The sequence below is a fragment of the Andrena cerasifolii genome, chromosome 3 (assembly GCF_050908995.1).
Source record: "Andrena cerasifolii isolate SP2316 chromosome 3, iyAndCera1_principal, whole genome shotgun sequence".
Taxonomy (NCBI): domain Eukaryota; kingdom Metazoa; phylum Arthropoda; class Insecta; order Hymenoptera; family Andrenidae; genus Andrena; species Andrena cerasifolii.
In genome coordinates, this window is record NC_135120.1 from 6,588,385 (window position 1) to 6,610,520 (window position 22,136).

At 36.7% G+C, this 22,136-nt stretch overlaps 1 protein-coding gene across 1 annotated transcript; it reads left to right on the top strand.

Annotated features, from left to right (window-relative positions):
• The first annotated feature begins 5,691 nt into the window (after positions 1-5,691).
• Positions 5,692-20,723, top strand: Fancd2. The gene is made up of 16 exons (XM_076808488.1): positions 5,692-5,952; positions 8,919-9,308; positions 9,686-9,959; positions 10,957-11,316; positions 11,403-11,763; positions 11,842-12,275; positions 12,421-12,512; positions 13,295-13,469; positions 14,880-15,137; positions 15,217-15,550; positions 16,401-16,716; positions 16,791-16,997; positions 18,793-19,090; positions 19,160-19,377; positions 20,177-20,385; positions 20,472-20,723. Exons 1-16 carry the CDS (start codon positions 5,793-5,795, stop codon positions 20,592-20,594), a joined length of 4,209 nt encoding a protein of 1,402 aa, XP_076664603.1. The 5' UTR covers positions 5,692-5,792; the 3' UTR covers positions 20,595-20,723.
• The last annotated feature ends 1,413 nt before the right edge of the window (positions 20,724-22,136 follow it).

The following is a 22,136-nucleotide window of genomic DNA, read 5'->3' on the forward strand; positions in this document are numbered from 1 at the left end:
TATCACACAAAATAGAAGATAATAATAATTACAAAATAAAAAAAAGATGTGAAATCGTAATAAGCTGCAAGTACATAAAGGTGCTTTCAATCAAATTGGCGTGGCGAGGCAAGTTATTCTCAGATCATGAATACCCATACCTTCTCTCTCGCGGGCTTTCAGATAATTTGTCAATTTAAAATTCTGATAATATGAGTACACTTTCATTATTTTGCGTTTTTAAATAATTCTTATTCGACACCTTGACCTTGCCTGGCCACGCCCAGTATTTCACTGAAAGCACCTTTATGTACTTGCAGCTCATTTTAATTTCACATCTTTTTTTTATTTTGTAATTATTATTATCTTCTATTTTTTGTGATTTATTTGATTTCATGTACTTGGCGTAATTTTTTTTACTTTTTTTAAAGTTTTTTTTATGGGGATTTCATTTCTTTTTACAAAGATAATTTGCATAGGGAATGACTTCAGATAATTTTCAATATTATAAATTACAAAGGTTCATTATCAACAGCCATGAGCAGTCTCATGACAGGACAGAATTAAGGATAAATTCTACGTAAGTTTAACAACTACGAAAAGAAACCATGTGCGCCGCATTGCCGATCTACGTAAATGTATTATACATATGTATAGCGCTTAGGGCGCTAAACGTATTTAACATTGAAATGTAATAACAACCACAATTGAAGGGTCGGATGCAATAAGGGGACTAGCGCTTGGAAATGGGAAAAATTATTGTCCAAACGCTAAGAAAGATCGGAAAATTAAATGTTGTTAAACTGAATTTTAAAAAATATAGTGTTATAAAGCTCACCACGACACACATTTTTTCTATTTACAGTTTGTTTATCCAATTATTACTGTTCGAGCTAAAAATTATAAACAAAAAAATGTTCATCGTCCAAAATCATTATTTCTTTAAATATAAATTGCGATAACTTGAGTAAATATTAACGGATCGTTACGAAACTTAAAACATAACTTCAGAAAACTCTAGCGAAGCCGTAAAATGTATGCACAGAACCTCTATGTTTATAAATGTAATAATATTTAATTAAAAAGTAATACTGGACATAACCTATGTTTTTCAACGTTCGCCGTTAAAAAGTATCGAGGTAATTTTGAGGTACATATAACTTGCAGCGACAAAGTTTTTCCTTAATATACAAGGAAGATTTTCACCAATTTTCACACTGATTAATAAATAATTGTAGAAGACATGACGATATATATAAATCCCGCGCGGCACCAACAGTCTTCACACAATTGTCTCTAGCTTCTTTATTTATCAATAGATTTTCTTCAGTAGCAGCTTGTTTCCTTCATAAAAATGCAGACTCAACATAAGAAATGAGAAACTCGGCCCATTTTTGCGATTTTGATTTTTCTCAGATGATTAAATGAATTGTTGATTTCAATTTCGGTCGAAAAAAATGATTTTTTTTCACATTTTTCCATCGATTTCACCCGAACTACTAAGCCGATTTGAAAAATTTGTGGGGAACATTTGTTGGTGATTCAAATATCTTTAATTTGATATAATGTTCGATCATATCGGTCATTCGCAACACGAGATATTCGGAATTAAGTGGGACCACCTTTTTGACAGACAGGTAAAAAGTCCACCTGTCGATGTCTCGAAATCGTATCCATAGAAAATTTTTTAGACCTTATTTTCAAAATCAGCGAGCCACTTTACATGAGAAAAAAATAGTGGCATCTGCTGCGCGAAAAATTGTTTTTATTTTGTAAACTAGTGCAATTGAATGAATAATTACATATGCAAAACCATATCTCCAAATTTTTGTGTACATAGTCTGACGTAGATCACAGTGCATCATCTTCTGCTTCAATTATCTGTAAATATATATATATTTACAGATAATATATATAAAAGCCACATTTAGTTACAACTTATAGAAATAGAGTGGCCTTTTTTGGTTATATTAAGTGCAGAGACCAGGGATAGGCATTATCTAGATAAAAAGTGATTGAAATAACATTTCAAATAAAGAGACTTCATCTTTTTTCCGTTATTCAAAGATCGAATAATTTAATATCTTTATTCAAAGCGCCAGCGATGAAGCTGGTTATACGAAGGCCTTTCCTTGGATTTTGAATAATGGTTTAACTTTCATTATACAGGGTCATCCGTTAAAACTGCAACCTACGCGCGCGCGAACAGACGAAATGGCAACAGCGCCTCACGGACGTATTCCACTACAACCACCGGCTCGGCCTTCGGAGGGCTGCCAGCGACCGCTGGACAGCAGTGATGCCCGAGCTCCGAAAATTTTAGGACGGTCTCTTTCAAATTAACGTCGCAAAGAGTTATTGGAAATTTCCCGGCCCAGGTAATCGAGCCGCGCGCTCCGCTTTTATGATCGGTTTACCACTCGCACCCTAGATTACTGTAATGAGGTTTGAAAATAATGTCGACTGATTTCGTACCCGTCTCAAAAAATTTTAGCTACGACGGGTTGACCGCGGTGCAATACCCTGGTACGGAGAGATTTTTCGCCACCTGCGTGTAAATGGCACAATCATGGCGCATCGTTCCAAAAAATTACATTAACGGACGTCGGTATAGGCGTGGCGTTGAGTAGCTAAAACATTCAGACACAAAAATTCTAGAAAAAAATTCAAACACCGCTACAATCAAAGACACGTCCTATTAGTTACCAGTTACGTTCGATGTATGCTTGCACTCCATTAATGATAAAATCATAAAAAAGAAAACCAGAACAATAGATTCTGAGGTCTGCAGAACTAACACATAATTGAATAAAAATATAATTTCTCAATTTATGAAAGTAATTATACAGAAACAACTAGCCTATTGTTTATCAACACCATGAATTTTAAAAAGAGCATTAAATACAGTATCAAAATAAACGGTTTGCAAAAGCTTTTCACAACAATTATGGTTAGAGCATTGATAAAAGAAAAATTAAGTAAACGTAAAATATTTTAAATTATCCATCATTAAGTGGGAATAATTTTTCCTCATTTTTCGGCGCAAATTCCATTCCGATATTTTTTATAGTTCAAAAGTTATACGAAAAAGGCCCCAAATTTTTCAACCCGGGCCGGAAAATTCTGAATAGCTCTTTGCGACGTTAATTTGAAAGAGACCATCCCAAAATTCTCGAAGCTCGGGCATCACTGCTGTCCAGCGGTCTCTCGCAACCCTCCGAACGCCGGGCCGGTGAATGGTTGTAGTGGAATGCGTCCGTGAGGCGGTGTTGCCATTTCGTCTGTTCGCGATGCTCACCAGCAATCATGTGCCATGCGAAGCCTTTGGGCTCGGATGATCTGGAATATTCTGGAAAGACCTACCCACCCCACTGTTTTGCTTTCTCGCTGCGAGCGAGGACCTTCGGGCCGCCGTAGGTAGTAGACCGCCCGTTGACAGCCGAGAGCAATAAAACCGACAGGTCAGATAAAATGTTTGTTTTTGATAAGTGTTGATAAAAATATTACCAATCGATGTCTTATGTCTTCCCGATGAAAATGGCCCCAAAATGACATAATTCCGACCATAATTAAGGAAATTACGTGAAAAATTTGTTTGCAGAATTGAAAGCCCGTTTCGTTAAAAATAGTCCGATTAAAATTATTTTCTGTGCTATTAATCGGGAGAATTCCAGGAATTCATTGGTGTCACTTTCATATTGATATGATCGAAAATAAACAAATTCAGATTCTGTAGAATCGATGACGTATGGCCGAGCACCGGCGACCGCGCGCGGGTCGGGCCGCAAAGGCTCTCGCCGGTTATTCGACCTTCTAGTATAAAGATAGAATGAAAGTTGAACCGTTATTCAAAACCCGAGGTGAAAGGCCTTCGAATAACCACCTTCGTCTCTGGCGCTTTGAATAAAGATACGAATACCGGATAATCGGAAAGTACCATTTATCTAGATATTATCTAGATATCATCTTTGCCCATCTCTGGTAGAGACTGCATAATGTGTCCGAAGGAGGTGAGAGTGTATGGCAGAAGGTCTTGTTGCAGGAAATTTAAATGCTAATGGTAATTTAGCGAAAATGAACGAAGGGATCCAATATATTTTTAACGCACAATGGCTATAATAAAATTAATAACATTAACAAAAAATTTAGTATGTTTAATGGTGTATTGAAATAAATATTGTTAATGGGAAACTAATAAAGTTAATGAATATCACAAATATCTTTGACAAAAGATTGAAAAGTATCAAGGGATATGTGTTTTCAATGTACTTTCTTCACTAATGTGACTTGCTCTACGTTGCAAGCAATCCGCCATAATTTTCTTAATTCTTAATGCTATGATTTTTGACAAATTTTGTCGATTTACTTTATTTGACAAATTTCTAGAAAGTCATGCGAAAGAAGATGCTTTTCTGTCGAACCTTCCCCGGACAACTTCCAAGCCTGCGACTTTACATAAAAAGTCTATTAAAAAACTTTGGCGACTTACCTTGTTAATTGAGACAATAATTCAGTGTCCCCTTGGTGTAAAAACTCCTGACATTTCAAACTATTTTGACAACTTTCCTTATTTCCCACGTGTAGTGTACTTCATTTCTACATTATACTCCCTGCCATTTAAGAAGGAACCTGCCGACCGACGAGTTTCGACCGTTTCTGCGCAGGTTGAAGCTCATTGGTGCCGGGAGAAGCTGCTATTGGCTGTACCCCCACCAACGTTTTTTCGTAGCCAATGAGCTCATTCTATATGCGCGAAACGGGTTCTTTCTTAAATGACAGGGAGAATAGTCAAGGTTGAATGGAATATTGTTCGAATTTTAAATTCATGTTTATTTGAATTTTAACTTCAAGTTGTGTTTTAAAATAATAACCAAAAAATCATGGAAGTCATTGGTTTTAATCGACCCGTCCTTTGTAACGCTTTAAAATTGGGTTACTGTAAATCATACAGATGCGGTAAAGATCACGGCTATTTCGCTATATTTTTATTCCTGATTAATTCAATTTTTTCGACCCAAGCACTACAATCAGGGCGCCACCTCAACCGAGTTTCATTTGCGATACATTCTCCAGTGCTGTTACGTTGGCGGTTTTTAATGCAACTATCGTATTGGTTGGCAATCCAATATGGAGGATCGTGGACAAGGTACGTTATTGGCTAATCTGGAAGGCTGCGCGTGAACGCACCTTATTTACATCATGGCGGGAGTCTTAGAGCATATAAACATGAAGGAAGCACGCAATGGGCGAAAATGTAGATGGCGGTAGAAAGAGAAAAATATACATGGGGGATACCCTCTCTCTTTCTACCATAAAAAAAAATCGTTGTCGCCCCTGGCGCTAGAAAGAGAGGGAGCGTCCCCCATGTATATTTTTCTCTTTTTACCGCCGTTTACTGTGCCCGAATGGAAAGATGTCGGTTGAGAAACTCTAGGGTCGGAATAGTATATCCCTATATTGGCCGGCGCGACAACGTCGACGAATACAAAGTAAGTAAACGGGACACGGGCGGCGGGAGCCAATACGAGCGAAGAACCCCTCTTGCCCCTGTGACATTTCAACCGACTTCTTTCCATCCGGACACAGTACATTTTCGCCCATGCAGGCTTCCTCCATGTTTGCATGTTCTAAGGCGGGAGCGGGTTTGACAAGTCTTGGTTTCGGCAGTTTGTCATCACTCTCAGTGCTATGCACTCCGTGCGTGTACATGCGCATATACACATATGTGTGTTTCAAGTTCTACGGTAGCATTGCGCGAAAAATTGTCGCGTATAATTGTTTAGGATTATATGTAAGATTGGAGTCCTGTAATCATGGATAAAAGGAAATTAAAATTTAGAGGCGGCTTGCATAAGAATTTGACAGCAAGTCAAGGATCATCAAAAACTGGAACCACTCTTGGGTCTACATCGTTGAGCGAAGAATTGTCAAATAAACGCACTTTGTTACGCGGGAAAACGTTCACAACTCAAAGTAAGCCAGTCGAAGTAATACAGTAAATCCTCGTTACCAGCCCGACGAACGGGGCTGGCGCGCAGTGTGCGATTTTGGACAAAAATCGCTCGACAAGCGCAAATCTTGATCGAATTCAATTTTTTTTTTAAATACTCGTAAAGGACTCAACAATGACGGAGTGCTGCAGTAAAACCTGTATCTGTTGGTCTAATCTATAAAAAACATTATTTAACATAACATAACATTAAAAATGAATTTTTTGTAAATTTAATATTAGCTATAAAATAAAAAATTTACTTCAAATTTACGAAACTTTTGTTTTAATTAAAATGTAAGTATAGCTGATTTAAATAGTCATCATGAAAGAAATGGTGATGACGATGATGACAATAATGACGATGGTAAAAATGAAACAAATGAAGGTGCAACTAATGATGTTGATGAAAATTTAAAAGACAAAAGTAACTGCAATGAAAGATATGTTAATCTTGTAGACAATGCTGTTTTTATAGCTTCTTTTGTTCCCCTTCAGTTAAAAGTTAAGGATGCTGTTATTTGGTCATATAAAACTGCACCGTCAGTCCACTTTTGCCGATGTATCAAATTCGAATTTATTAAAGAAACTTATGCATACGTAACGAATAAATACGAACATTACACAAATTTATTGAAAAAAGTTGAAACATATTGTTCGGATTTGAATGACATGTCATTTGACGTGCACAATGATTGACGGCAAAGTGTGTAATATATTAGCTAAGCAAAAAGCTTCAATTTGCTGTAATATTTGTTGAGTTGGACCCAGGATTGCCACCTCTCCAGTTTTGGCACGGAGACTCAGGGTTTTGAAGCAAATCTCCAGGTTCCGGTCTTACTTAAAGAATCTCTGGGTTGTAGAAAAAAAATGAGATAATAAGATATTGTGGTATTATAGAATGGTATCAATTTTATATACAATAAAAGTTATTAATTAAAAAAACATAAGGTAAGTTCAGGTAATAAGGCCCACCTAAGGTTCTATAATTTTAAAACAAAAAACTTGTACATATTTTTGAAAACTTTTTTTTATAGAAATCTATGAACATTAAACTATACACTGTAATATTTGTAACAATATATGAACACAACAAATACGGAAATTAATAGGATTTTAAAAACCTTGTAAACGGGCCTTATTTCTTGCAGTGCAGGTAATAAGGCCCAACTATTTAATATGTACAATTCGGGCAAACAAAGACATCTTCGACTTCAGGTGTGAGCCCAATGCATTCCTCGTGTATCCAGGTGAGACACATGACACACTGTAGCATATCTGTCTTGATTGCAGTTCTGCATAATTTGCAAAACCATCTGTCTGCAGAGTTACCGTCCACGTTTTCTCTGGAGGTGGATGGCAATGGCTCTTCTTCATGGGTTTATATTCGAATCTCCGGGTTAGAAGGTGTGGCACTCTGGGATTTATATCGTGATGAGGTGGCAAACCTGGTTGGACCTAAATTTATAAATAATCTAGATTATGAGAAGTCTTCAAAGTAATGAAGATTACTACAAATTCGGGCTTTCTACAGTTCACTGTTGGATCCGTTTCATGGAATATTTATTGCACGTAGCGTATAATCTTGATTTCAAAAAAGGTTCAGTAAGGGCAGCCACAGAAAAACAGTTAAAGAAATTAAGGAAACAAAGTATACAAAATTCTTTAAAATGTAATCTTTCATTATTTGTTGTTATTGTTAAGCAAGGTTTTGGAACAACCAACACTGGTAATGTAGCTCGTTCCTTTTTTGCCCCAAGCCAAAGCCGTTGCGAAATATACTGGTTTAGATGAATATTTGATCCAAAGATTATATAATATTTTGCAAGTTTTAACTTGTGGTAGAATGATTAATTGTAATAAATTTGTGTGCAATTGTATGAATGGTATAAAATGCCACCATCCCTTCATAAAGTCCTTATTCATGGAAGCGACATTATTAAATCATTTGATTTACCATTTAGCTGGCTATCAGAAGAGCCACAAGAAGGAATTAATAAAAATTTTCGTAAAGCCTGAGCTAAACATAGCAGAATGTGCAACAGGCAAATGACTAATAAAGATATTTTACATTATCTCTTAATCTCATCAGATCCCTCAATTAGCTCTCTCAGACTGAAAGAAAATAAAAAAGTTAAGCCCTTAACGGTTGAGCTGAAGAAATGTTATAAAATAAGCCACAATGCATGCAACATATCACATATAATTCATATAAACAAATTATTATAAAATTAGTTGCCACAAAAAATTCTATTCTAATTACAATTTCTAAATTTTTTTTTTAAAAATAAAAAAATATATATATACTAGAAATAAAATCAAAACTAATAAAATTGAAATATAATTTAAAAATATTAGATTTAAATCAGCTATACTTACAGTTTATTTAAAACATGTTTTGTACATTTGAAATTTTTTTATTTTATAGCTAATATTAAATTTACAAAAAATTAATTTTTAATATCTATAATCTCCAAAGTTTACGTTTTTATGTTATGTTATGCTAAATAATGTTTTTTTTTATATATTAGACCAATAGATACAGGTTTTACTACAGCACTCCGTTATTGCTGAGTCCTTTACGAGTATTTTAAAAAAAAAATTATTGAAATCGGTCAAGATTTGCGCTGTCGAGCGATTTTTGTCCAAAATCGGACACTGTGTGGCGGCGGGCTGTTAACGTGTGTGGACACTATTCCACGCGGCCAGTGGCGCGAGTGAGAAAACCCAATAAGCGACCGAGAGGAAACAAAACAGTTGACACGAAGTTGCCGTCGACTCTTTCATTTCCTCTCGCTCACTCATTGGGTTTTCTCACTCTCGTCGAAGGATTCGAAGAAATGGTGGGGATAGTCACCGGGCTCCTAACGCATTGTAGAAACGGGCTGGTAACGAGGATTTACTGTATTCCGAAATCAAAGCAAATTGTTAAACAAAAAAATGTCCGTAGGTGAGAATACATCGTCCAGTGAATGTCTGAAGGTATTCACAGATAGCGAAAAATCGCAGAATGATGAAACGGTAATTCATAAGGGTGAAGCATCGTCTGAAAATAGATTTTCGCGTAAACGCAAATCGACGAAACTTAATGAATCCAGGAGCGAAAGCGATGATAATTTTGGGCTGCCTTTGGCTGAATCTACTGTCTTGAAAAAAAGACGAAACGATTCAAATATTATGCAGGAAGAGCCTGAACGAATTAATTTAAACAGTACTGCGATTAATCCATTAAATATTTCGAAGAGAAATGTTAATGCTGCTTCTGCAACAAAGTGCAAATTTGTTAACTTTTTGCACGAAGCTGGCATTCAATTAAATTGCAGCGCCCCACACACGCTCTGTACGTGTTAAGTAAATATTTAAAACTTCAATGACACCAGCGGCGGATTTAACAGGGCGGCCGATAAGCAGTTGCCATCTGGGCCCCTGCACAGAAGGCCCCCAGGGCCTCATCCTTAAGAAAAATTAGGTTTATATGCAAAGCATATTTGTTTTCTGTATTATTACACGGAGCCCTTTTTTAGTAAACTACAGCTTTATTTTCCCGAAAAATGGGCCCCTCAGAACGTTTGCCGCCTGGGCCTTTTTTTTTAAATCCGCCACTGAATTACACGTTCGTAGATTGTATTAATAATGCAAATATCTGATGTAACGTGTAATGTAAATATTCTTAAAATATGTCTGGTTAATATTGAAGTTTCTAATAAATTATTACAGGTAAAGACATTATAATAGTTCAGAAGAAAATGAAAGACTTATTGACTTCAAAACGATATAACAAAGAAGAATTACTTATGTTGATGGAAAAGTATTTTGAAAATGAGGAGAATCTTGAAAATGCACTAATAGATATGGAAATATTTATTGACGACAAAGTATCAAATGTCCTACATAGTTCATCTCTTGTAAAAATGTTATTACAGGTTTCAGAATTGCATCCAGAAATATATAGTAGTCTATTGACTAAACTCAACGAATCTGTGCTCACAGCGTGAGTCTCTTTTCGAAGAAGTATTCGAATTAAGAGGTCGTCTTTAAATCACGTAAGACTTTTGGGGGGGGGGGGTGTCGCGAATTTCTTACGTTTTCTTACAGAGGGGGGAGGAGAGTCAGGTAGCGTCTTACGTAACATTTTTCAACCTAATCTTCAATAAATACAAATTCTATCATTAATGTTCCAGAAGAGTAGTTTTAGTTTAAATTTCATGAAACCGAGTTAAGTGAATTATATAAACCTTTAACAGAATTTTAATAACTGAAAAAATTAAATGTAAAAAATATTACGTAAGGAGGGAGTTGCAATACAGGGTGATTCTCTCGGTGCGCCTGATTAAAGAGGTGCCGCCTGGTCAACCGTGACGAGGTCAACCCCCCGTGATGCTCTCCTAATTTATGGATTTCGACCCTCGAAGGGGTTGGAGTACCTATTAACAAGTGCGAAATGTCCTGTTTCCGCATTTCTCGTCTGATCTCTGCGAAAACGGTAACAATCGATTCCTTATGTTTCGCCGATGAAAGTAACACCAAGAACGACGCAATTCGGAGCATAATGAAGGAAATCACATGAAAAATTGATTTGCATAATTTCAAGATAACTTTGTTGAAAATAGTCCGATTTACATGACATTTGGTATGGTTTTCATCGGAAAAACACAAGGAATCCATTGGTGTCACTTCCATATCGATACGATAAAGAATAAAGAATTTCGCATTTCTTAATAGGTACTCCAACCCCTTCCAGGGTCGAAATCCATAAATTAGGAAAGGCACCACGGGGGGTTGACCTCGTCACGGTTGACCAGGCGGCATCTCTTTGAACAGGCGCACCGAGAGAATCACCCTGTATCAAATCTTACGAATTCTTATACTGGGGAAGGGAGGGAGTACGAAATCGCTAAAATTACCCTTATGTAATTTAAGGACGGCCCCTAATTCTTGAAAGCACTTTTTTTTAACCATTCCTGCAACATTTTAACCATTGTTTTTAGTGATTCCATTGAAGCAGTACCGTGGGCTCTTTCGTTGTTGCAACAATTTCGTTTTTTAGACGTTGTAACTAATTCCGATGCCTTAACAACTAGTTTGGAGCAGCTTTTGGAATCATGCCCTACATGGTTTCAAAGTGAATTAATTTTTTTCTTACCCGACATTGTGATGGACAAACAGCATCAAATTGTTGCTGAAATTTTGAACAAAGTATTGGAAGAGAATTCGGAATTAACAAGTTTAATATTAAATTGTATGAGTAATTTAAATCTTGGGAAGAAATATTTGGATGAATATAAGGATAAAGTATTGAACTTGTTGAAGAGAAATGTGAGCCTAAATGCAATACCTGCTATTGTAAAGTATGTTTAATTGTCTGAGGAATATGTTTAATTATACGCGAGTTTCGCTTCATTTTGTAGTAGTAATATCAATGAATTTTCGATAGATTTGTTTTAGATGATTGTGCAAATATGGACATTTTTAAAAAAACTGTAACAGTATTGCGCAACACTGATATACAACCCCTTGTTGGAGAAAAGGTTGAAGAGTGTTATCAGCAGCAATTATATATAGTTAATACTTTAAAAATGAGCATGCTTCTGTCGAAAAATACAGTAAATACAACAATCACAGTTATAAAAGACATTACCAAAGATCCAAAACCATTAGATATCATCCTTTTACTTCTGATATTTTCGACAACAGAAGCAAAAAGGAGAATCGTTGAAACTATATTTAAACAGCATATACGTTCTGGCTTTTATAGGACAAGTTTGCTGAGTTTGTTGTATAATAACTATAAAGAGGTTTGTGCAGTACGAAAGATAATATTCAATATTCCTTTAGAAACTTATTGAAAAATGATTCAGGATGATTTGATTTAGGTTGTACGGGAGTTACAGCCGTCGGCATTGCAGTTATCAAGTAATTTGCTCCGAACAGACGAGCGAGTGTTTATTGACTTTGCCATTGAGTGGTTTCGATTGACATTCATATGCCATAAGGATAATGTGTTTAAACAGCGTGAAATTTTAGAGAGAATCATATTTCTTATGGGCGATAATGATCAAACGGTGAAGAATGCTTTAGCGTTTCTTTGCAAAATGGTAACAACGGAAGAAGAGAGACAATGTCTAGTGCCGCATTGTAATCATCTTCGAATCTTGCTGGAAAAGTTGGATAACCTGAGCTTAGAAGAAGTCGGCACGCTCAACGATTTATTGCAGAATTTATGTATGAACTCTAGCTCTATATCTGATTCCTTACGAGATGACTTACTCATACTACTTCGAAAGCAATTGTCTAATTTCAAACCATTGTAAGTGTTAATTAAGATATAATTACTACGTAGAACAGATATATATTTCTTTTGATAACTAGATGTATTGTGTGTCGCAGTTTTTACAGTAAAGGAGAAACATAAGCGATGTTGTATATGATTACAAAAAAATTTTATATTTCAGAACTAAGTGTAAAGGAGTTTTAGCAGCGGTTATGGCAATAAAACATTCAATGAAGAAACCAGAAACCTCTAGTGCAGCCTACAATTTATTTAGTATGTTAATACTTGCTTTGTAATCGAAGCATTTACAATGGCGTGCAAAACTATTCGGCCACCCTTTAAAATCGCATAACTTTTTTAAAATTAATCCAAACGACTTGTGTTTTTTTTTAAAGACTATAAGGATTAGTTTGCTAAATGACATGATTCGTCAATTTGGAAAAATGCACTTGGTCGGAATAGAAAAAAAAAATAGAAAAGGTTGTTTTTTAAACGTTTCTTCTTGAGCCTGTAACGAAAATTCAAAAAACCCGTTTGTAGATTTAAGTATGTTATATACGTGCCTAAAATTTCATTAAAATCGGTTAAAGTTGATTTGAGCTATAAACACTTAAATATCGCAGAATAAGGTCGAAAATTTCGGGAATTTCGAAATCGCGATTTTCCACCTTATTCTGCGATATTTAAGTGTTTATAGCTCAGAGCAATGTTAACCGATTTTGATGAAATTTTAGGCACGTATATAGCTTACTTAAATTTACAAACGGTTTTTTTTTTAATTTTCGTTACAGGCTCGTAAAAAAAAAGTTTAAAAAACGAACTTTTCTAATTTTTTTGCTATTCCGACGAAGTGCATTTTTTTTCAAAACGACAAATCACGTCACTTAGCAAACTAATCCTTCTAGCTTCTAAAAAAAAACTCAAGTCGTTTGGATTAATTTTAAAAAAAGTTATGCGTTTTTAAAGGGTGGCCGAATACTTTTGTATAGAAATGTATAGAAATAAGATAAATTATTTGCGTATAATTATTATACATTGTATTTTTGATTTTATAGAGACAGTACTGAATAATGTGACGAATTGCCCAAGATCTCAGGCTTTGTTCTATGATCAGTTGACACGCATCATCTCCGAAGCTCAAGAAATTCATACAGATTTCATAAAAAATCTCACAAGTTACATTGAAAAAGAATTTGTTGACACACATATGATAGATAAAACCAGCTACAGGTACACAATATAACATAATCCTTAAGGGGGCATACCACTGAAAAAATCGGAAAAATCGATTTTTTCTTTTTCACATTTTCTGAAAGACGTACGTTTCAAGATTGTTCTCTCCAAATTTTATGAAAAAATTCGTAAAATTGACGGAGATATAGTATTTTCCGTGAAGCGGTGTCAAGCGCCGGACTAACAAGGGAACACCGCGAACCCGGACTTACGAATTGGAACGCAACTTTGTGGGTTTTTAGAGTGACTCAAAACAAAAACAACGGTGTGTTTCATTTGGGCCTTATCGCCCTTTAAGGGGGTGAAAACTAACCTCAAAGTCAAATTGTTACTTCCACTTTTTCGCGTATAACTCTCAAAGTGCAACAGACAGAAAAAAATGTTTCAAACAAAATTTTAATGGTGCAATAAGAGCTACAAACTTGCGTTAACAAAATTTGGAAAAGAGTTTTCTCGTCAGTTATATATTTTTTTTAACTCTTCAAAATTTTGTTAACGGAAGTTTGTAGCGCTTATTGCACCATTAAACTTTTGTGTGAAACATTTTTTTCTGTCTGTTGTACTTTGAGAGTTATACGCGAAAAAGTGGAAGTGCCAATTTGATTTTGAGGTTAGTTTTCATCCCCTTAAAGGGCGATAGGGCCCAAATGAAAGACACCGTTGTTCTTGTTTAGAATCACTCTAAAAACCCACAAAGTTGCGTTCCAATCGGTGAGTCCGGGTTCGCGGGGTTCCCTTGTGAGCCGAGCGGAACTTTGAATGCGTTTTCCTCAGAATGACATTTTTCAACTGCGTTGACAGTCTACAGAGAAAACTATGGGCGGTATTCTCAGTCGTTGCTTATTCTTAAGATCGTCTTAAGCATACGGCATCCACTACTAACCTCGTAGACTAGTAGAGGATGCCGCATGCTTAAGACGATATTAAGAATAAGCAACGACTGAGAATACCACCCTATACATCCAATTGACAGGAGCAAAGGCATTTATTGTACAAAAAACCCATCGCTATAACGTAGCGATCAGTTTTTTTTCAATTAACGATCTGCTTCCATTTTATTTATCAACATTTCCCCAATTTTGTGCCGCGAAAACATGATTTTTTTTCAGTGGTCCGCTATTTCGTATTTTTTTTTGTTGCAATTTTGACTTCTTTTGATCGTCATGTAATAGAGGTAGGCTTCTAGTTTCTAAATATTGTTGTCTTTTTGAATTCGGATTAACCATATGGCCAGGGCACTGTCAACGCGACAAGCACGATTTTGCCGCAGCGCACATTTTTACGAAGAGTATACAGGAAACGGATTTATAAATTAGATTGAAAAAAAATTCTTACAAAATTCTCACCGTTACAGTGGTCTGCCCCCTTAACGCTTATAATAACACGTATTTTATATTTCACACATAGCGGAGAATTAGTTTCTAAATTTGGATTAAACAAGGCGGAAGATGAACCACAAAATTGTGTTCTATCCTTTGAAAACAAGAAATATGGTGCGATTGTGCCAATATCATTTAAACTTCTCAGAACTTGCTATATGAGAATTAGTGAAAACGGAGATTTAGAGGCCATAGATTCTCTTTTGGGATGCGCAATATTGATGCCAGAGAATTTTGATGTCGCAGAAAATTCAATAATGGACTTAGTAATAAGTTGCATTAATTGGTAAGTCAGAATTGAATTAGAAGACAAGAATGCAAAGCAGTAGTAATTTTTTAGGAATTGTTATACCACGAAATTTCAGGTTTCGGGAAGTAATTAGTGGTTTTGTTACTCAAAAGGATCCCTTATTACGGAAGCAAGTATTAAAGCGGCTTGGCAATTTGATATATTTACAAAGCGAACTAAGCACACTGTTTACTTTATGCGATACAAAATATCAACCACCTCCGTGTTATTTCCAACATTTCCCAGTACCACCTTTTGTGAGAATTGAAAAGAAGGTTGGGAAAAAAGGTAAAAAGGGAAAGAAGGGGACCACAGAGAAATCTCTGAGTCTTAGCGAAACTGAAAGCTGGGAGTTAGGTTCCCTGATATGTTCTAAAAATCCAATGTATTTTAGAAGATTGGATGCAATGGTATGAATATATTTATTAAGGGGTTATACCTAGTCAGGCGGCCGAAAAGAGGCGAATATTTGTGAATTTTTATTGAAGAAGCGGAAGCGTATATTGTTACAAAACTTTTTGCGCTTAAAAGAGCAACATTTAAAGAACATTTGGTAATTTTTTCGTAGAAAAATATTTACGTTTACAATAAAGTAACAACCGACATGCAAGAAGCAGTTTTAAAAATTTGGTTTTGCGGTGGTGAGCACTGACATTCGGAACCAGATTATCTAAAAATCAAAAAACAAAAAAGATTTCGTTAGTATATTAATGTATCCTCAGGTTGGCGGAGAGAATTTTCCGAAGTATTAATTTAAAACAAAATAGCGGCTATTTAAAGTTGAAATCCTGATTTTTCGCGTGATTTTTGCACAAAAAAAAATCACAAATATTCGCGTCTTGTCGGCCGCCTGACTAGGTATAACCCCTTAACCCACTTTTAAAAAGAAAAAGCTTCTCAGTTCGATGTGTATGTATGTGTTTGTATGTGCTATGTTTGTCCGCGAATTTCCCCATAACTACTGGACCGATTTTAGTGAAACTTATTGCATTTAGTTTAACTTCAATCAACTTAGGTCATGCAGCAAGAATTATCAAAATCGGTTAAGTAGTTGTGCAGTTACGCCAAAAATAAGCAATCTGTTTCATTATTAACACATTTTTAACAATTTCTTATTTTTTTTTTGTATTTCGTTTACTCTTTTAATGGAATTTTAAATAGTGGCATCAAGTGTTGCCTATCTCATTTAAAGCTTTAACATGGTGTTTATTACTCATCAGATTTGCACGTATATGTTTATAATCGAAACTATTCTTATAGATAGTACATCTGTTGGATGTAAAAACGGAAGTACATACACAGCACTCGACACAGTATAGCATATCTGTGAAGCAAGTGTGCTTCATTATTAAAGAGCTTCTAGGAATCTTCGAGCATGAGAGTAATGAAATTTTCATAAGAGATTTAATCGAGTTGCTACCCAAAATTTGCGCGAAATTGCAGGATATTGTCAACTCTTTGAGGGAGGAAAATGATAATGAGAATATAGAAGCTGCTAGATTATTGTTGTGTCTTCTAACGAAAATTTTTAACTGGAAAGGATTTGAAAGTGTCACGTACAATATGTTATTACGAGGTATGCTAATGTATAATCGTATAATAGCTAGATAAATTGTGATTATTTTATTAACTTCTATAATTGTCCTTTAGAGGGTTTACGAACTTTAGCAAGCCAAGCAGATGAAAGCAATGGTATGCTACGATCTTGTAGAGAACTTGTTGCAGAAGCATGTAAATACTTTGAATCATTAGCTGATATTGCTACACGAATATCATTAGCTATTGCATTAATTAATATGTGTCAATCATTAATGAAACACTCTGAATCTTATACAAAACAAAATAAAGACACATACGGTAAGTAATATAATATATAGGTAAAAATTCATAATTCATTGTAATGTGTGTAAAGTATTAACCATTGAGCTCAATGGTATTAACTTTATACAGAATGCAATGTAACAAGTGCGTCAAACTTCAAGTTTCAATTTAGCACTGAAAAATAGTTGAAAAAGTTCATATCAACATGGCCGGTTTGACGGTATTTATGTACAACAGGGCTCTCCAAGGTCGCTCCCGCGGGAGCTTGGGGTTCTCCCACTCTCGTGCGCGTTGTCAGGGATACCGCCCGACGCTAACCGGGAAGACGTTAGCCCGTCATGGCAGTCTTCGTAGCGTCGCGCGGTCTCCTTGACAATGGAAGGCACGCTGCGCGAAATAAAGATTGGAAGGGGAAGCAGGCGCGTGAGGGGCCCCTACGCTGGAGAGCTCTGATGCACAAGGTGTAAAATAATTATTTGTCACGGCTTTTACGTGTGATTCTACTGTGCTCGGATGAAAAGAAGTCGGTCGAGAAACTCCAGGGTCCGAATATCAGATCCCTATATTGGCCGGCGCGACAACGTCGACGAATACAAAGTAAGTAAACGGGACACGGGCGGCGGGATCCAATACCAACCCATCTTGGCCCCAGAGTTGGGCATTAGTCGAATAAATTTTTATTCGACTATATTTTTATTCGAATGAACTTGAATAAAAATTTCGAATAAAATGAAGTTATTCGAGAATAACGAATAAATTTTGATTCGACTAAATTTTTAGTCGTTATTCGTTTACGAAGGATCGCTTTGGCGACTACGCGACACGAATAAGCGGGGGTCAGGACCCGAGCCGCTCTGGCTCGGGGCCCGAAGCCCGGGGCCTCCGGCCGGGCCGAGGGGGGTATCATGAGGCAAGGGGAACACTTTTCGAGTGTACCTACTCGAGCCGAAGCCACTTATTCGTGACGCTTAGTCGCCACGGCGGTCCTTTGAATAACGAATAACAAGGAACGAATAACAACTAAAAATTTATTCGTTATTCTCGAATAACTTCACTGTATTCGAAATTTTTATTCAAAGGTTGGTCGAAGAACAATTTAGTCGAATTTTGTACATCCCCAAACTCACATCGGTTTACGCGCCCGTAAGCGGACCCTCGTCCCCCGTACTGGCCTAGCTCCAACCAATACTAATACCGTCGGCTGCGAAACCGTTGGTAATTCCAGTGTTACGTAAAGTTTTTTGCGAATATCTCGTAAACCAAAGCCGAGCGCCAAACAGTTTAGAGGGAAATGTTGTTTAGAATGATGGCCCTGATAACATATGTCAAAGTCATTGAAATTGGAGAACCCTCCCCTAAAGTAAACATTTACCACAAAAATTTGACTCTGAATTTCCAGATCAAGGTCAATTTTACGGTTCATTCGTTTAACACATCTCTGCCGATTATTTGTGGAAAAAATGACAAATCATTTTTTTCACCCTGAAGCAGCCTTCATAGAGGGTGCTTAAAATGACATCCCAATACAAGCACGTAAACGTCTTATCATTGAGTGTTTTATCCTTTGGAAACACTCAAGTGTTATTGGTATCTGCTAGAAGTTTTCTTGATACTGTATTTTGTAAACAGTCAAACGGAATAAGATATTTTAGCCCACTTTATTAAATGAATTACGGGAACATAAAACTCGCTAAAACTTGGAAATAAGAGCGACTCCAACATATATTTATGTGAACTTTTTTAATTCTGTTTCAGTACTGAATCCACTGTTGAAGTTTGACACACTTGTTATACTTGAAAAGAGTTACTTCTTACTATTATTATATTCTAGCAAAATTAGCATTTGGATTCTTATGCCTTCAATGGCCAGAGGACAAATATTTTAGTCCTCAGTATAAAGCAGCAGTAATTGGATTATTAAATAGTTGGTTTGATTACGAGCCATTGCCATTAAAGACAGTTACTTCGGTTTTGGAATGGTTACCAGTTGAAACTTCTGAGTTGAAAGGGGCTCAAGACTCTTTGAATAGAATACCCTCCATAAAAAAAAGTAACTTTCATTTTTTATATAAGAAAATGTTTGATGGTCTTATTAATGGTGTGAAAACAGAGCTACCATTAGCTGAAAGGTATATCTCTTTTATTCCACTTACTGTTTCACTTAAAATAAATGCTTTACATAATGAATTTTCTGTCAGAGATCCGCAAAGAATAGAATTATGGTCTGAAGTTGCAGTAAATGTCCAAAAATTAGTTCACATATCGAAAACATTAATGGCAAAAAGTAATATACTAATCTTTTTGAAACATATGCCCGTGTTATTGAAATTTTTTCTGAACCTTGGGATGCCAATTCTGGAGCACAATTTAAAATATCAAACAGATGATGTAACCAAAATACTGAAATTGATGCAAGGTATGAATTTTAATATATAATGATGTTGGTACAGTGAAATATAATCTGTCGCACATAGTATTAAGGGGAGGTTCCGGTCTAAAAATCGATTTTTTTAAGTTTCATTTTTCGAATGTTCAACCTTTTACGAATACGTGATTAAAAGGATTTGTTGAAAATCGTAAAATTCCCGAAGTTCTAGGCATTTAGCAAAACTTTAAACGCGTTTTTCTCGGAACAGTGTTCTCAAAACGGTGGGACCTGTATTTCCAAAAGTTATTATCCGATTCGACTGAAACTTTTTTTATTTTGAAGAATATACTTCTGGCTAGGGGACATACCAGAAAAAAATAAAAAAAATTGAAAATTTATAATTTTCAAAGGCGTTGAAGGGATGAAAAAAATAGGAAACAAGTGATTTCAAACTTCGTGTCGTTATTTTCTAAAAGAATGTCATTTTTGTAATTTGTTCTGCCCGCCCTCCTTAGCCAGAAGTATATTCTTCAAAATAAAAAAAGTTTCAGTCGAATCGGATAATAACTTTTGGAGATACAGGTCCCACGGATTTGGATCAATTTTTTTACGTCTTGACTTTAACGACTCCCCAGTGCCATCTGCAATGATTAATTATAAAACAAAGAATATATTTCTGTAACTTAAGACATCCTTAATAAAATGCAAAAAGTTGCATTAAATTATATATAGTAATTTTCCTTTAATTAATTCCTAAAAATCGACTATTTTTGGGGGGCTCTAAACCGGAAGGTCCCCTTAAGTGCAATACCATATTTTAAATATTTATAAAAATATTTATATTTAGGGGGTACGAGATATTTACATACAATATGTTGCGACAGTGCAGAAAAGAAAGATCTTACACTGCTGAAACATATTCCTGCCGCTAAATCTGTATTAGAAAGATTAATTTATAGTGTAAAAGGAATGCTAGTACTTAACAACAGTCCAGCTGCTTTTTGGATGGGCAACCTCGTTAATAAAAACCTGGAAGGCCAAGAAATTCTTTCACAGGTTTGTTAAATCCATACTTTAATAATTTTACAATTCTGTACATATTTTGTTTAAGTTAAGTTTCATACTGTTACTGGTATTTCCAGAGTGGATCCTCGGAACCAAGTACGTTACCAAGCTCTGATGTGATTGATGATGTAACTAATGTATCATCCGATATATTAGACAGTGATTCGAATGATGTTGCTGAAGATGATGATACATCGTAATTTATTTATTATAAATAAAATTAAGTATTGGTTAATATTATAAGAAATGTATTGATAAAATTTATATTTTTTTATATTAATATTATATTTGAAAAAATGTATATATACATCAAGGCTATATATAGCTAATCTGAAACTAGATACAAACTTAAGGTAGGCTCTCACTACGCCTCGGCGCAACTTATTTTCACACTCACTAAGTAGGCTCCCGTCGCTTCGAGTTTTCCGTACCTGAAGTTATCTGAGCTTGGCTCGGTTCATGTGTTTGGTCAGTTGATCAGAGAACCTCTTCCTTCCTCTTTTAGCGGTCACCGAAAGCGGTGGCATTGCATCCACTCACACTACGCCTCGCCTCTCTTCCACAAAATATCCTCGAGGAAGAATCCGCGGCCCGGAGTCGTGCCGAGGCGTGGCGAGGCGCAGTGTGAGTCAAATTGTCAAAATATATAAGAAAAGCATAGGAGGAATAAAATGAGCTACGGCGAGGCGAGGCGTAGTGAGAGCCTACCTTTAAGGTTTATATTCTCGGCCGATCCCTAACTCCACTAAAGGAGAGGCGAAGAACTAGATCGACCCGTGTCGATTTAGACGCAACTCCAACCGAGCGTGTCTCCAGGTGGCCTATTTTCCGGGATATCGTTATCTGAATACCCTGCACCAGCATTGGCGCTGGGACAGGGATGTCAGGTGATCAGGGAGCACGGGGAAGCGATGGACGCCACTTCGAAAGGGATGGCGGTTCCTCGTTTTGAGGAATGCAAGTGTGTGCAGGGCATTCTGTGGATAGGCTATAGGGATGAGTTCGCCACAGAATGGCTAAGGGCGACGGTAGAAGATCTCAGGCCTTGGAATTGCGCAACTTTCCAATTAATGCAGAGGGAGAGAGAGTGGCTACCCCAGCATTAGCAGATGGCGATCGCCATCTCCGGACTCCCGGAGAAGACGGAAGTCATCGTGTAGCGGATCGGCCGATAGAATCCTGTCCTCCGCACCCAGTTATGGAGGGTAGTAGAGCAGGAAGGAGTCGGTGACATCCATTCACCTGACCGTTCACAGTTCGTCCGGGGTGTGGACCCGAAGTCACACGAGAAGCTCAGTGAAAACGGGGCTTTGTTGCCCACGTGGGACTGGACAGGACTCTTCAGGGAGATCTCTGCCCGGACTGGCGTGGGACGTGGAGAGCCAGGAGCGGCACCCCAGGTTGGGGGTGGGGAAGATGGGTCTGAAGGTGCGGGCAGAGTTCCGGACGCGAAGGCAGCCGGGGACGAAACTTCCAGGGCACCCACGAGGGGAGATCATCCTCCCATCAAGAGAGGAGTCGCACTCACCTGCGGTATGAGAAGGATACCCTCAAGAAGGCCCATGAGATGAGGAACACATTCAGCTGTAAATAAGATGTTCCGCTTACCTCAGCGTGCCCTCAGGCACATAAAACTTCGGTGCACGCATATTCAGCTGAAATTCAAAGTTAATATACTCGAAAATGAAGCCTTTACCGGAATTTCGCCATTCTTGATCTTCGTCTTATTTCCGCCTGTAGAA